This window comes from Centrocercus urophasianus, unplaced genomic scaffold, assembly GCF_019232065.1.
Source record: "Centrocercus urophasianus isolate 14NV4802_14NV808 unplaced genomic scaffold, USGS_Curo_1.0 seq_73, whole genome shotgun sequence".
Taxonomy (NCBI): Eukaryota; Metazoa; Chordata; class Aves; order Galliformes; family Phasianidae; genus Centrocercus; species Centrocercus urophasianus.
In genome coordinates, this window is record NW_024885344.1 from 12,011,457 (window position 1) to 12,028,671 (window position 17,215).

Sequence of the window (17,215 nt, forward strand, 5' to 3'; positions counted from 1 at the left end):
AGAAAAGAAAAGAAAAGAAAAGAAAAGAAAGAAGACAACTGTTGGATGCAAGTCCATCAGGACATCTGTTTATTATTTTCAAAATCTTTCATAATTCTTCTGTTCACATGGTTCCAATCACTTTCATAACATGAATACCTAAATGTTTTAGTTCTTTTCTTAGTGCTGAAACAGTCATTTAAGTAGATATGATAGATCATTACTAGAAAGTACTAAAGAGGTAACTGATGTTATAGCTTCTCGGTTTTCTAAAAACTGCTTAATGAGAAGATTTTTAGTATAATACTATGACCACTTCACAAATCTACTTCTATTTTTGTTATTCATACTGAACATGAACACAAGACTGAGTCTTCTAAATAGCAGACAGGAAAAGGATGCAAGAAATTTATTCTACAACCCATAGCACAGAAGTTTCTGTTTCTTTTTGTCCTTCAAGCCTGGCTCCCTCTAGGCTATTTGAAAGAAACTCCTACTGAAAACATGAGTAAGCTTAAGTACCCTCATACAAACTGTTTTATATCAATACAATTCTGTTGACATAAGTGGCTCACAAGATGCATAGAGATACCCTACCGTCATCCAGCTCTGCACCCGTGTCTCCCTCTTCACCCGCCTGCCCTTCAGTGTCTGCAGGCTCTGTGCCCAGTTCATCCTCCACACCATTATCTTCACACGAAGCTAGAATATATTCCAAAATTTAGAGAAAAGAAAAACATCTATACAGTGAAAAGGGCATACGCTGAACTGAAATCATAGTGAACATATTTATTTATTACTGTCAGAACAAGAAATTCTGAAGTGTGTCAGCTGGAAGGACATAATATGAAATTATACTTCCAAACTCCAAGAAAGAAAGGAGTGCCTGTCCTTTGGGATCTGTAAGGCATTTGCAGTGAAAGCTGCAGGACTTTTCTGAGAAGAAGGCCTTCTGAAAAAATTCAACAAGAAGGGGACCGAGAGGCCCCCAAACCAGAATTAAGTTTACTTTTTTCCAGTAAATCACTATCACTTCATAGCACCCATGTATTAGGTGAAAACTGAAATCTCACAGTGTACCATAACTATTCATCTAGAAACTGAAACAGGCTTTTGAGGATGTAAGTCAGAGATGAGCAGTCTAGCAGTAGGACTAAACTTATTACGTGTGGAAACAGACTCTGGGCAGCTGTGGCTCTCTTTGGCATTTGACGTTGGCAATTGTAGCAGTATTTAGTCACAGGAAGAGAGAAGACCAAGCTGCGAGGTCTACCTTTCATTAATGACTGATATTAGAAAAACTTAAAAACAAACAATCAATCAAAAAAACAGCCCCACAAAAAAAGACCCAACAACAACTACAAAAAAACCCACAACCCACAACACCTTGACCCATCTCTATCACTACGAATGTTTCACTAGGGTTTTTTTCATTAAGCATTTCCATAGAGTGCCATAATTTCAAACATAATTTAAATATAAAGAAGCACTTCCAGATTTTTCAAGGTAGAGTCAATGAACTACATTTTTAGATTTGAGCAGCAGGTCATTTAGCACTGTTATATATCCAACTATTGCAAATGCAAACACAGTCAGCATGTGTCATCATGCAAAATGCTAACTATACACGTAGCACCCAGTCCTACAATGATGATTCTTGGTCACTCTTTTACAGTAAACTACTCATTGCAAGCTTCCGGACCTGCATGCACACAGTGTCACACTGTCCTTTCTAGGAGGGTTCCTGGCAGTTTCCCACAGTAGAGCTGGAGGTTGTTTCCAGCAGGAGTCTGGATGCATTCCTCCAAGTCTGGATGACAAGGAATTTTCCCTATTTTTGCCCTATGGGTGTGGATCACACTGTGTCATCTTTCTTCAAAGTCAGATAGTGGACACTGATCTTCTCAATTGCCACTGACGATGGAGCATTTGGGACCACAGATATGTTAGTATTGCTAATTAAGACAATCCTGAAAATAAACCAACCCTCCCTAAAACTGAGGTCTTACAGACTCTCCTCTTTCTCAGTTTTTCTCTGGTCTCAAAATATAGCCTTCAGTGGAGGGTTTGTCTTCCTCATTCTACGTTTTCCACAAGGTATTTTTTCTATGCTTTTCCCCTCTGTAGTATTATGACAGACAAACATATGCGTTAATTTATTTTCTGTCAACTGCTGTGAAAAGGCAATTGTGCTTACATGTGATAAAACACTGACCTATTCCCTTACATCATAGGCTTATAAAATACAGAATCTTACAGAGTTAGAGTGTAGGAAGCTGAGTCACGCAGCAAAGGCTGGACGTCCCAGAGAAGCATATATAAATGTACTGAACAAAACAAATTGTGTCTGATTGTTGCTGAAGTATGCACTAGCCTATGTCGTTTGGGGAATAATAATGTTGTGGGATGGTTTTATGATAACAGCAAACATGAGTAATCTTAATCAAAACCCGTAGAAATGTAACCTGACGTTAGGAATATCTGATTCCACTATGTACATGTGTATCTTCAGATCCAGACACCACGAGGGGACACAATACACACAGGGAGTGTTGGAGGGAGAAAAGAAAATCAGCTCTTAAATAGGTTGGTATACAAACCTCAAGCGAAGATTATGGATGCACAGACAAGGAACGACTTGGAGCAAGGGGGATCCCATTTTGAGGGACACGGAGAGCTTGCAAGTGGTCGGTTATATTATACATATACTGTGCATATACGTATACGCAGTTAGGATAAGAAGCAAGAGGCCAAAAGCTGTCACACAATAATTCAGAAGCTACAAACTATGGCAGCTGGAAACTGGGATCAGCACTTTGCTTGTACCAGCTAGCAGCCAGGAGCAGGCTGCACAATGTGCAGCTATCTCGTAAACCACTGCTCTCCTGCCAAAGCAGCAACAGAAGCAAAGTTGTATAGATGAGCTAGCTATTCTGATTTGCCAAAGCAACTTAGCTGTAGATTACTACATACCCATAACTGCTTCTGTTCCACTCATTTAGGTACTTGCACTGCTTACAGAAATCTACTCTCTCAACTCTAGTCCCAGAATCATCAGTTTTGTCACAGAGCTTAGATGACTGCACAACAAAAGCAAGCGAGCTCTACCTACCATCCTTCAGCTTTACTGAGGCTTTCCTAGATACATGGATCCCCAAGCCAAAGCCAACAGCCATCGTTATTCTGAAAGATCCCACCTTCAACCTTCATCTTCTTTCCTGTCTTCATCAGATAGCTAGTTTGCAGTTGCTGTAGATAACTGCAACTGCTTTCAGCACCCCATCTCTTTATCTTTTGACTGGAAGAAAGCCCCATGTTCTTTTAGTCAAGGAGCCGAGAGAATAACACCTGGCCTACTTTTCAGTTTACAAAGAGAATCAAAACACTCAGCTAGATTCCTCCTTTGTTATACCAAAGATAACCTCTCTGTTTGGCCTCCCTTCAGAATGGTTACAACAAACATTGAGTTCATGCAAGAACGGGCTGTCTGAGCAAGGTGTGCATGCACACTCCCCTCCCTCCCTCCACTTCCCGTCATGCAGTAGCGATAGGGCTGTAAGTCCAGGGTTAAAGTACCAGCTCAGCTGCTGAAGGCATGGAGAAGAGACGGGCAGGGTTATTGTGCATTGGAATACATTTAACATCACCAAACTACCTCCAGGGACCGTCTCCAGCCACGCCTGTACCGCCTCATGGCGTACGGAGGGAAGGTCGGACGCTGAATTTAAAAAACAACAAATTATAAGAAGTCAAAATTAGACCATCAACAAGCGTCTAAATCAGAAGAGTGACAAAGGGAGAGTCTTCGCTGAGAAATACAGGAACAAAACCTATGAGATGTTAAAATTGAGATATCAGTCAAATGCCAAGGGCCAAACCTTTAGGATCTGCCATGTTAGAGGAAATACACAGTGAGAAAAACTGACGCGCAGGTCGCTGTTGCTGTGTGCTTCACCTGAAACTTTGTACAGGAAGGAAACCCACAGCTGAGGGAACCGAGCTGCCTGGGTCTGAAGGCCAGCAGATGAGAAGGGGCACTACAGCACAGTGGTAGGGGCTTCCGTGTGCCGCCATGCTACCCCAGCCTTCAGAACAAACCCCACCGCCACCGCCGCCCTGGTAAGCTCTGCAAGCACCTCATAGCTCAGCTCAGCCAGGGACAAGGTTGTCTACTGTACTCAGATGGAAAGCTTAGAGCCTACCCACAAGTGCTTTGCGACAGCCCTTGCAAAAAACAAACTGCCTGTACTGTATCAGAGTGGAACTGAAGGAGCTCATCTACTGATCAATGTTTTCCTAGTCTGGCCTAATTTGAAGGAAAGAGAAGGAAATATTATTGTTCTGCTTCCCAAGAGAAGCTGGAAAGTCCACAGTCAACTTGGAAGTGCAAGCCTCCCTCCATTTTGCTGGCAGGTATACCATGTAGAAAAGTGGAATTATAAAATGTCAACTAACAGAAAGAATTAAAAAACTACAGTGTCACAGGCCCTCAGGCAGAAGCTAAAGCAACCTCAGTTGCGGTAAGCTTATGAAAATATGTTGACTTTTTTTACTTGTTGTTCTTAAAGCTCTAGGAACACTGAATATTACAGAAAGCAGAACACTGCGTGCTCCTTACTTGCAGGGAGCTGTTTTCACACCAGAAAATCCCAATGCAACCTGCAAACTGCAACTGTAAGCATTGCTGAGCTGAACTGGAACTGTGTATCAAGTTGGATCATGATTTAAAAAAAACAACAAAAGAAAAGCCAATTAGAAATATGAGGAAAAGATCATTATCTGGAATGGAATGTGATCAAGCAAGATGAGATAAAGCCCTAGGTTCTGTAAAACAGATCAGTCATGAGCTTAATCTCATATTTCCTGTGAAAGGCATCCCTTCTCACAACATACTTACTCCCCCTGCAATTCTGCCACAGTAATTACAAGACTTTGATAGAAGACAGCCACTCACTAACAGCATCATCAGCTTTAACTAAGCTCAGCTTTCTGCACCTACAACATACTTACCTTAAGATACACTGTAATGCAGGCTAGAATAAGGGCTGTAGGGACTCACAGGTGTTTGTAAGACTGCTAGACCGTTAGCATATTCCCCTTCCAAAGTTTTCCTTTATGCAACTGGCAATTCAAAAAGCTCACACCTCACTTTAAAAAACAGATATATTGTCCAGTGTTCAGCACAGGGAGTCAACATAACCCGTGGTGAGATATGCAAACCTTTGGAACTCCACCATTCACCAATGATACAAAATGCAGTTACGCAGTTTGAATAACAGCTATAGAGGCTCAATACAGAAGCCAACTCCATTTGATCTTTGCTGTAGCAGGTACACAGTATAATCCTTTAACTTTCTCTGAAGGGGCACAGAGTCCTTGCTGCCACAGAAAGCACTGCTACCCCTGAAGTCAGTTACCAGGACCTGATTGCCAGTACTCTGCACAGTGAGGAAGAACGCTACAGAGCCAGAGCAGGCACACAAACAGGTCAGAAGTCACAACAACATAAGGCTGAGAAAGCACTCATTTTAAGTACACACTGTCTTGAAAAGCAAAATGTTTAACCAAGTGTAATTTCAGAAAGCAGTTCCTTTGGATTACAGCTGTCCCTGCTGTCCACTGGTCTTGAAGGGCATAGAAGCAACAGGGTTAAACAGCTGCAGCTGTGATCTAGGAACTGATGGTGCAGGGCAGGGGAAAATTACCTCTGGAGGTGGAGGACTTTGAGGCTGGGACCATTTTTTCCTCCTCCTCTTTTTCACGGATGTGTGTCCAGTGCACATCTGCCAGAATCTCCAGAGGATCAACCGGATTTACAATCTGCTGCAGCCTAAGGTTTCCAGCTAGGGGATGGCATACCGTGATGTAGGAAGGGTGGAATGAAAGACAGGGAGGAAGAGATGGGACAACAGTGGAAAGGAAAGGTAACATATCATAGGAAAGGAAATAAGAAAAAAGAAAAGAAGGTGTTACTGGCTAAGACAGTTTTCAAGACAGAAAAAGTTTAGCATTGTGTGTGCACGCAAACACTAACACAGAGCTCTCCAGACTCCCCACCAAAGCTCAGTAATGCCATTCCAGAGGCAAAGAGATGCTATCAAAAAAAAACCCCATCATTGCAGATTATGTCTATTGCAGGCAGTTTCACTGAAATGAAAGACATTCCCTGGGTGTCCAACAGATATGTGGTGTGTAAATACCAATGTAGCAGAAATTTCCAGCTCCTTCAGCCTATTCTTCGTGACTACTGACAAAGACATCTTGCTTTTAAGGGACAGTCTGCTTTGTAGCTTGAGGCACCAAAACAAAATGTCTTTCATGCCCTACTATTAGGTTAAGTACTCCTATTTGTGCTGAACAGTTTCTCCTTGTGAATTAAATTACATGAGGGATCTCAGAGTTTCTCACGCATGTGGATGTGCATGCATGCTTAAAATAGTAGTCTTTTTCCGAAGAATATCAGTATTTTCATTATGACTTAACAGTGTCTCCACTTCCTCAGAAGGGACTTCCTGTTACAGAAATGAATTTGTTTAAAGTAGTTTGCATTACTCCCCAATTATCTGCCTATACAACCCTCGGATATGGATAGTCAGAGAGAACAATAGGCACACTACTGAAGCAACTGATAAGCAAACTGCTTAGCTGCTGCAAAACACCCGTGTTGCAAACATCTAACCTGCTGCACATCATTTGACAGACCCTACCGCTGTTGCTGTCAGTTATGGGACTACAGCTCAGGCTTTATTTACCCATTAAAAAAAAACAACTTATTCTATAGGGAACAAGGTGTTCTGTGTCATCTGCAGTGCTCTTCAGAAGCAAATGATCCATTCGGAGAAGTAAAATGCCACTTACTTCATGAGCAGTATGTCAATTTTTAAAACAGCTGATTACTCCTACATAGGGCCAACACTGTTTCAGCAGTTAAGAGCCTCAAAAACAATTAGGTTTTTATGTTGTGGACTAGTGTTTGAAGGAAACAAGAAACATCAGCAGCATTTAGAAGTTGCACTCATCATTTCCTGCTGTCTTGTTTTAACAAAGGTCCTCTTTCCCGGCCATGTTTTTCCCAGAAATGACAAAGTGTTTGAGACTTCTGTTTCAGAAATGACTGTGTGTGACATTTGGCATCAGAATTGCAGAAGAAACAGGCAGAAGGAACTGCAGGAAGGACAGAATTACCTGTTGGTTATTAAAGAGGAAAAGGGGTCAGATGCACAAACTCAAATGCAGAGCAGAATTCACGATTTAGCCAAGGATTCAGCAGTTTTAGGTCTCTGTTACCTCATCAGAGAGCTTTCTTATCAATCAGCACAAACTACAGGACATCTTGCAGGAACAAAGGTCTGGGCTTTTCTCACTGCAGTCCAAAGCACTCACATGCAGGCCCCAAGGTGAGTAGAGTTAGCATTTGCATCGCCAAACAAAATTTTGTGTTAAATGGTTTAGGTTTGCCAGCAATGGCTGAGAAGTATATAGTCACTCAGCAAGGCTAGGAAAGAGCAGGTCCCACGTGATCTCGATGTTCGAAAATGGATTTCTCTGGGATTTAGACTAGCATAACATACCTTCGGTTATCCCACAACTATCCAAACGGAGGCCTGTCCCACTTAAAACATAGGTCCTTTTCACCTTTTCCAGTAAATAAATAGCAGTTTAAACAGCACAGCCAACTGTGTAGGAGTGCTGCTTGCCTGACAGGCAAACCTGATATTTCCTTGAGATCTAAATGCTTGAGAATTTCAAGAGACACTTGGTGCAGCCCTCTCTCAAGACTGCCTGCAAAGTTCTACAGGAACTGGAAGCTGGGTGCTAATTCCACTTACATATGGAAAGGTAGCTTTCCCCTCCAGGCACTTTCTAAGAAGTGAGCAGTCTGGATGTTTAACTTCAAATGGAACAAGAAGCCACTCACTAATCAACTCCTCAGAATCCACATCTAGAGAACAGTAGCAGCTACAACAGCTTCATTTATGCTCTTCAGCCATCTTACTAATACTTCTCATTCTTAATACCACAAAAGTTAATTTGGAAAAAAACATAACTTTTTTTTTTTTTTTTTTTTCCAGGGAAAAAAAAAAAAAAAAGGTCAGAAGCTAAGCTACAGCTGTTACAACCATAGGCTGCAAAATAGGCAGTTAGATGACGGGGTATGCCCTCTTACCTGCGGTAAGGCACTTGGGTTCTCCTCTTATGAATTCTGGCTCTAATGAACCACATTGAAGGACTAAGGGATTAATAAGCTATTAGGACCAAGTGCTTCAAAAAAATAAAAAACAACCATCAGAAATAAACTGCAACAAAATGCATTATGGAAAACAGCACAACTAGTTAGATAGAAACGTCAGATTCATCTTATGCACATTCTATGATCAAAATATCTGAGGGATCTGCTCCATTTGATTAGCTCCCCAGTAGTCTCTCCCCACAGACACACATTCACAAAGGACAATAACAAAAAATGCAAGTTTGCTCCCACAATCGCAGTACTTTGGATGTGCCCCACATGTCTGACATATTGCACAAGTGTGCAGCATGTCTATGTGTGTATGAACCAAACCTGAAGCTCCTAACTAGGTGGGGGTCACTGTTCATGCACATTACAGTTGCAAATTGTCCAGGCTTTCTGGATACCCTCAAGTGCTGGGCAACTTTATTTTTTTTTCCTAAAATCAGGGCAATGTCTGGTAACAACTGCTATCAAATCGATATTTAGAAAGCTGGTGAAGTAACTATGTAAAACACAGAACCTTCTCGTGTGGGACCTGCTCTTTAAAACATTCCCCCCATACTTAGGGGAAGTGGAAATAGCGTATGGGTACCTTTAAATGTACCCGTGTCCTCTTCATTTGAGAGACGTTGAAGCCAGAGGCCTTGCTGCAGCTCTTTCTCCCAAGGGCAATACTCTCCCTCTACAGCAGAGGGAACCACACATCCATATATCACATCAGTCACACGTGTGTACATACACAAGCAATGGAGAGAGAGAGAGAGAAGGAAAGAGAGAGAAAGGACAGCATCAGAAAGAAAGACTGACTGGAAATCCACCGAGACCCCTTATTTCTACTGTACGTAGCAGGAAAACTGCTCAAAAAAAACCCCATCTGCCTGAGCACACCAAGATTTAGCAGACTAAACATGCATGTTACCACATTAAAAAAGCAGTCCTGACTTTCACAGCTCCTACATTTAAAAACCAGGCAAGCAGCCTGCTGACCCGATGAGCAGAACTAAGCTAAGACCTAAAATAACAGGACCAGTGTTGCAGTAGGTAGCCAAAGTCCTTTGTGAAGAAGCTCTTTGGAGTCTACTAGTCTTCACAGAAAGGAAATGCAAGTATAAAGACAAAGACAAGATCAGCAAGAAAATGGGAATGGTGATGAAACACTGAAAATGCCTGTTCTTAGCACAAACTCTGCATTTTGATGACTGAGACAAACACATAGGGGAAGGAGTCTTTCCCTAAGATTTTCCACAGAAATCCCTCAGAGAAAAAACAAGAATCCTCTGAACTCCCTGAACTTCTCAAGGTTGTCCTTAAACAAAGGAGGACTAAAAGCAGATTCTTCTGGGATGTCCTGCTGTCAGCTAGGGCACTACCCCTGAGTGAAGCACCCTGCAGCACTGAAAACATTGCCTCCACAGTGCTTCCAGTTCTTGCCATCAAGGAACAAAGAGCCCATTCAAATCCAATTCCCAATAAAAATAATAAATAACAGTAAAACAATACATTGTCACAAAGCTGTGAGTTGCACATGTCGGCATGGTGTATGGACAGCATACTGCGCTGGTACTAGCGCTGCAAGTGCTCCGTGGGGAAAGTTCTTTCTGTATCCAAAATGGACAATTCAAAGCTTCCCTCGACAGTAACACCCTCAAAAACCAAAGTAATAAGAAAGTGAAAGGAGAAAAAGTTTTCCAAGGCTCATTCTGCAGAACAAGAAGTACGCAGCCCAGTCTTCCCTGCTGTCTAGCAGAAAAAAGGGGCAAATCAACGCGTCTAACCTTCGCTAGACTCCTCTTCATATTCCTCATCGTCCTCCTCCTCCTCGTCTTCTTCTCTGTCATCATACTCATGATTTTCCTCTGCTTCAATCTCTTCTTCGCTCTTCCCCTTCAATAGGGCATGGATGCGCACAGCCTCTTTCCATGGCACACCTCCCAAGTCTGAAGGGGGTTGCTGAGGCAGCAGCAGTTCATCATCCTCATCTTCATCTTCCTCCTCCATCTCAGACTCTGAACTGCTGTAAAAGTTTAAAAAAAAAGATAAAGAAACCACTAGTAAATGTTTCCTAGATCAGCCCTGGACCACTGACAAGTCATTTCAGTACATACAAGTCTGATGTACACACAGTGGAAACCACAATACTAATTTTCTGCTTTCAATATTTCATATGTATTTTCAGTGACAGCACTATGCGTGGCCTTGTAGTACGGTCACAATGTGGCATAAAAGTGCTCATGAATCCATGCCCAAATATTTTTGCAGTATTAATTATTACAGTGCGTGATCATACAGTGGAGAGAAGTGACCTTCCTAATACCACATTGCTTTGGATAAACTGGTTCAAGAGTGCTTGGCAGTATCATAACATAGAAGGTCACATCTTTTGATGATGGCAGCTTCTGCTAGTGTTTTGGATAGCTAAGATGTTTTTGGCACTTGCTGGGGACAACTATAGAAGACCTTATGAGTAGAAAGAACTCACAACACAACTATCAGGTGCCAAAGGATAAAGAATGTAAGAGCTAAGGAAAGATGGAGAAAAAATGCAAAATTCCTCACTTTTCTACACAGAATTATAGCATGGTTTGGGTTGGAAGGCACTGTTAACATCACCTAGTTCCAACCCTCCTGCTATAGGCAGGGACCCTCTAGAGCAGGTTGCTCAAAGCCCCATCCAGCCTGGCCTTGAATGCTTCCAGGAAGGAGGCATCAACAACCTCACTGGGCAACCAGTTCCAGTGTCTAACCAGCGTCACTGTAAAGGATTTCTTCTTAATATCTAGTCTAAATCTACCCTCTTCCAGTCTGGAATCATTTCCCCTCCTCCTTCTGTCACTACACATCCTCCTCAGCTCTCCTGTAGGTCTCCTTCAGGTACTCTAAGGCCTTCTCTTCTCCAGGATGAAGAGCCCCAGTTCTCAGCCTGTCCTCAGAGGGAAGTTGCTCAGACCTCTGATCATCTTCATGGCCCTCTTCTGGACCCACTCCAACAGCTCAATGTCCTTCTTGTTTTGCGGGCCCCAGAACAGGATGCAGTGCTCCAGGTGAGGTCTCACAAGTACCACCTCCCTTGAGGTTACACTCCCTCCTGGTCACACTTGTCTTGATGCAACCCAGAATACAGTTGCCTTTCTGGGCTGCAAGCACACAATGTCAGCTCATGTTGAGTTTTTCATCAATCAGCACTCCCAAATCCTTCTCCTCAGGGCTGCTCTCAAGTCATGCTCTGCCCAACCTCTATCTGTGCTTGGGATTGCCCTGACTCAGGTGCAGGACCTTGCACTTGGCCTTGTTGAACTTCACGAGGTTGGCATGAGCCCACCTCTCAAGCCTGTCCAGGTCCCTCTGGATAGCATCCCTTTCCTCTAGCATGTCTACTGCATCACTCAGTATCATATGCAAATTTGCTGAGAGAAACAAAATTATCATATGTATCCAATTAAGTACAGAGTGTACACAGTGGCAAGAAACCATAGGAAGCAGTATAAGGATAATTACAATGATGAGCTCATTATTCTCACAGTGCAGTCTAAAACATGCAAAACAATAGTCCATTAGTGCTCTTTGGTAGGCATCTCTCTTTGATTCTAGCAGTTCTTCTCTATAGGCGGAAGGGACAAGGGATTGTCTAGAACTGTCGTTGTCTATACAACACTGCATCTAGCTCATTCTTACATGCTGGACCACCTAGAGATACTGGGAAGAACGATGGTTGCAAGTCATTGGAAAACAAATATAAATCATAACATCTTCAGAGAATGCATGCACATGGTGACAAAGTATTCTTTCTTTATTTTTCCTTAACAGAACACTGTCAGAAAATAATTGTATTTACTAGAGCAGCAGTTGGATGTTTCCCATATAAATCTTAATAGGCCCAAACTCATCTCATTTGAAGGACAAAGCTACTACAGCTAAAATTTAGGTGAATCATTTGAGAGCAGTATTCTGCTGCTGCTGCTTCCTTATGGAACTATCACTGCAGGCAACAAACTGACACCTTTGGCAGAACCCCTTCCACATAAACAATGAAAGGGAAAACAGAAAAGTTGAAAATAGCAAAGGATGAAGTTTAAATTGCATTTAGGTCTATGAAATATACCTTCTTTTGCTGTTGAGATTCTTTTCCCCACACGTAAGATTTTCATTATATGAGCATTATATGTGACAAACTGACACTTTACAAGAACAATACACAACAGCACCATTTCTTTTGTATTGCAGATAAGCATTTTCAGGCTTAGAATGTTGAGTTACTCTGCCACTACATGAACCTATCATCTTTACATAATTTTATCCAGCTGCTAGTATGAGAGATTGGTTTTGACAGTGGAGTTAATGAAGAAGACATTATTTTTTTCATGTCCTGATTGTCATGTACTTTTGCCCATGGGACTCTGCAAGTTCTGCTGCATATACATAAAATCATTTTGACATTCATGAAATGCTAAAGTTATAAGCTACATTTTTACAGCATAGATTGAATACCTATTTTCAATGGGCCGTCTCTTTTTTTCACATGCTGAACACAGCTGCATGCCATGGACTCCATGTATATTCCAGGAGAATGGAGTATATTCCAAAAGCTTTACACAGGTATGCTCACAGAGATAAAACAGACATTTCCATCTTCCCTGCTCCCCGATTAGCAGCACACTTTCCTGTCCTTTAGTATGGAAATAAACCTGACAGGTGCTGCATGTTGGCTTGTGCATGGGCTGTCAGCAAGGTTTACTGCTGCTCCAACTGTTACCATGACGGCTGAGTGGGACAAGCTCTTCAACCAGTCTGCTTATCTCATGTAATATTGACGACATGCATTCTTTACCACACAGCTCACTTTACCTTCCTTTTATAACCTGCTTTTTGTTTGACCTTTGAATACTGAGAAATGAGAATATGAGAGAGCAGCGGGATGGCCTGGTACAACGGGCATTCCTTTCAGCTGGCTGATTATGTGCCACAAGAAATAATTCAACAGGTGACACTTTTCTTCTTTTTTTCTTTCTAATTTCCTACAAAGTGGCGATCAAACAGCAAACTTGGTTACTTTATGGAATTCTATAACCAGTTGAATAGCCCTTTGAAGAGATGTTCCTACACAGATGCAGTGCTGTGGAAAGGAGCCTGAATCGTGGAAGTGAGCCTCTTCCATTCCCTTGCCATATTCCTTTCCTCACTCTGAGGGCGGTGAGGCCCTGGCACAGCTGCCCAGAGAAGCTGTAGATGCCCCATCCCTGAAGGCATTCAAGGCAGGGTTGGAATGGGGCCGTGGGCAGCCTGAGCTGCTGGGTGGCAGCCCTGCCCATGGCAGGGGGTTGGGACTGGGTGGGCTTTGAGGTCCCTTCCAACTCAAGGCGGTCTGTGATTCTATGACACAAGCCAACACTACATGCACTGTCCTGTCACGCTCCTTTGAAAGGTCACCATAACAGAGGATTACACCACGAGTGCAGATGACAAATTGCACATTACTGCAAGCTAAAGTCAATGAGTAAAGCACATAAAGTTTCCTCTTGAGGAGCTGATGGAAGATTAACTCTGTTTTGAACAAAAGTCCTTAGAATACAATTTTCTGTAAAACTTCCCTGGAACGTTTACATGCTCACGAGTACGTGTGCATATGTGTGTAGGGAAGCTGCACAACCAATGGCAACTCTGATTTGGAGTTCATATCCAGGAACCTTGAAGCTCAATCCCTTACTCCCTAAGACACGGAGGGAACAAAAAGTCCTGCATTTCCTCAGCCTGCTCCTAACCCCGCGGCTCTGCGCTGACAATGAAGATGATCAAATCAGGGCTTTGGTTGGCTTGCTGCAGGAATCAATTTCTTTTCTTTTGTTGCTGAAAAACCACTGAGATTTCTTCCTTTTTTTTTTCCTCTCCTGGTATTTCTGAGAAATACCAGGCAGTTGATACAACTGAGCAGAGGTACAGCAGAGAGATACATCATCTAGAAAATTCTCTGATGTTTGCCCACACAGCCTTATTGAAGCTCTAACTAAATTGCTTGCAGTGTCTGGTTTTGAGACAAAATTTTCTCCAAGTCAAACTGAATGGGAATTTGGTAACCTTTTTCTTTCCCTTCTATTACAAGTGTGAAGTTCCCTAGTAAACACTGCTTTGAGCATGCAAAATCTACCAATTCCACATATGATAGGCACAAATACTTAGTTCAATTCAAATCACAAGGCTAACTAAATAAACGACAAAGCCTACAAGAGGAAATCAAGCTACCTAACCTAATGAAGCAATGGCCTCAGACTCCACAATTCTGCAGAATAACTCATGGAGATGACCAACAGCTTCATCCCCAAATGCCGAAGTTCCACTTTTTAAACTAATTCTTCTCCTTTGGAAATCTGCCATTTGCTGAACATAACCACCACATCCTGATTTACTGGAATCATGACAAATAATAATAGGGCTCCATTATGGTGAATTTTGGTTTAGAGCTATGAACATAACAGACCACAAACCCCACAATATTGCTAATGCCAAAACTGTCCCACTGATATAATTTCTAGGCCTGAATTGGGAGCTACAGGAGGAATCAGTAAAGCAAGCAGAGTTTGCATCTGCCATTAAATTGTCTCATGATTGCTTAACCAGATCAAAGTTCTCAATTGTGCAAAATATGTCAAAATAGTATCTTCCAAAGAAAAGAATATGTGAAGAAATTAATCAAAAAGTATTATTTAGGTTTTGGAGAAATCTGCTATACAAATTATCAGCAGTTCCTAGGCACTTCTATTAAGCTACATCTTCATAAGTCCAAATATACATGCACTCCATCTAGACTGGCAGAGTTCAGGCTATTAGCAGTTGCCCATTTTTAGATGCTTCCTCTTCAAATTTACATAATAAGATAAATAAATGGCAGATTTTTTCACTACCTATAAACATTTTAATGCACACAGCTGCATTCTTCACCACACCAATTCAATTTCACATGCATGAATGCAGTAAAACATTTATTTCTAGAGTCCTATTCCTGAAGGTTATGTATGCTTAGAATATATTTGCAGGATCTAAGCCTTGGGAAACCAGAAACAGCATTATTTGAGTTTATTTCAAGAAGACTGATGGGAAGAATAAAGCTGAGAAGATAAGGGTTGTTATTGTTACAATGACTAGAAACCCCAACCAAGAGACTGAGAATTTAAAGAGTGCAAGATATTCTTCATCAAATACTCTCTCCCACTGACTCCTGCAACAACTATTTCTGTCAGCTATACCTGCAAATACTTGGATTCTGATGTGTTTACACATCGCTTTAAAGAAAAAGACAAATTTGTGAAGGTGCACAGCTATAAGCACCACTTCAGACTAAGATCTCTAGGCTTTCCACCAGCACTCTGCTGGGATTACGTGTGTGCCAAGCCTGAGTTTTTTTAACTAAAAATGTTGTTGAACTGTGATGTAAAATAGAAAAGAAAAAATAGTCCATTTTGGAACTCCCTTCCATTTGAATCCGTGTGCTATTTTCTCAAAAGAATTGTTCGTCTTTAATACAAATTTCTAAACAAATGAATGAATGAATTCTGAAATTCCTTTCCAACTTAGGACCGAACTTCATGCGATTGCGGTTCTACAGTTATCTTCTAAGAACAGCAGTAAGCTATTGAGAAAATAAGAAATTTCAGCAGAAAATAATGATGTACACATCTGGAAAATTTTCAAGAACTTTAGAAAAAGTTTTAACATACTGTTTACCAGCAACCTGGTAAACAGTATGTTAAAAAAAAACAAACAAAACCCGAGTGAGCAATGGGCAAAAATCTGTTGGGATGGATATAAAAGGCTTATGGACAAGCATACTAACCTGCTGGGCACATCCTCCTCTGCTCCTTTGTCCAACACACTGCTCAGATTATGTTCTGCTAGTGTCTCCTCAGGAACCTCTTCCAGTTCCTCTTCCCGTTGCAGTGACAGTCGGTAATTCTCCAGCTCAATTCGCTCAGGTGTGCCACGCAAGCGCTTAGCAAGGCTGGGCTCTTCCAGCCCATTTACATTAGGACCTAAAGAATAAGTCAGTGAATGAACAATAAATGCAACAGTCGGAACGGCAATTTCTGAAGAAATTGAGCAATTGGGAGAAATAGGGTACGAGGCAGAGGGAGGTAAGTGAAGTGAGGGAATACCTAATTTCATTATCCCATTCACCACTACTGGCAGAACCTCCTGGGAGCCAGACAGCAAAAGGCAATCTGAGCGTTTTGGGATGATAGATGCTAAAAAGTAGTTAAAATGTCCTAGTTGAGAGATGTTCTAGCTGCAAAAACCTATAGTTGCAGCAGAGTCTGCACAGTCTGGCCACAGGCTGGATTTGTTCTCTGAGATGAAGCAGGAATGCTATGGGGCAAGCCTGCTGCATGATGTTAAAATAGCTACCAGTCAAGCCAGGTAGAGCTATAGAAAGCAAGAAAATATGACAGATACTTAAAGGAGGGGGGGAAGGAGGGAATGAAAAGGGCCACTTGGAGTGATTTTTCAAAGTTTTTTAGACTTGAGTCCATTCACTTTTTAATCAGAGTTTGTTATGAAATAAACCACAGTAAAAAATCTAGGTGAGATGTTCACAACCACAGCATCACAAAAACCAGAGGACTACACGAACCAAGTGTACATGAACCAGACAGCCAGAGAAAAGTACACAGAAGCTTTGCTCACTGTGACGCTCAATTAATTACAGTCTAACCTACACTCGTCCATCTCTTCGTTAAATCTTAGTATTTTAATGGGGAGCCACTGTTTACCCAGCTTACCGTTTACAGAGTCTAATCTTTCCTAGCTTTTGTTTTGCTTTGCTGAACAAACCAAGCCTTCCTCTCGTGAGATAAGCTCTTCAGTGCACAGATCATCCCCCAGGTCTCCACACCTGTCCCTGTTTGGATTAATCTTTCCAAAACCTGCATGATCTGAATTGTGCACAGCTTTCCAGATGAGGTCTTATCTGCGTAACATACAACCCTGCCAGAAACCTCTCATCTGATACACCCTGAG

General features: G+C 41.8%; 1 protein-coding gene across 10 annotated transcripts in view; it reads right to left on the reverse strand.

Moving 5' to 3' along the window:
- Positions 1-17,215, reverse strand: part of MICAL3 (microtubule associated monooxygenase, calponin and LIM domain containing 3) — a 154,633-nt gene that overhangs the window by 33,003 nt on the left and 104,415 nt on the right. For 5 of the 10 annotated variants that reach the window (XM_042838116.1, XM_042838111.1, XM_042838108.1 and 2 more), the window contains 5 exons: positions 16,035-16,230; positions 9,988-10,226; positions 5,685-5,822; positions 3,635-3,697; positions 577-681 (listed from right to left, as the gene is read on the reverse strand). In XM_042838116.1, coding sequence (XP_042694050.1) covers positions 577-681; positions 3,635-3,697; positions 5,685-5,822; positions 9,988-10,226; positions 16,035-16,230 — 741 coding nt within the window. The remainder of the gene's footprint in view (positions 1-576; positions 682-3,634; positions 3,698-5,684; positions 5,823-9,987; positions 10,227-16,034; positions 16,231-17,215) is intronic. The other 5 variants (XM_042838117.1, XM_042838114.1, XM_042838110.1 and 2 more) reach the window with 3 other exon arrangements.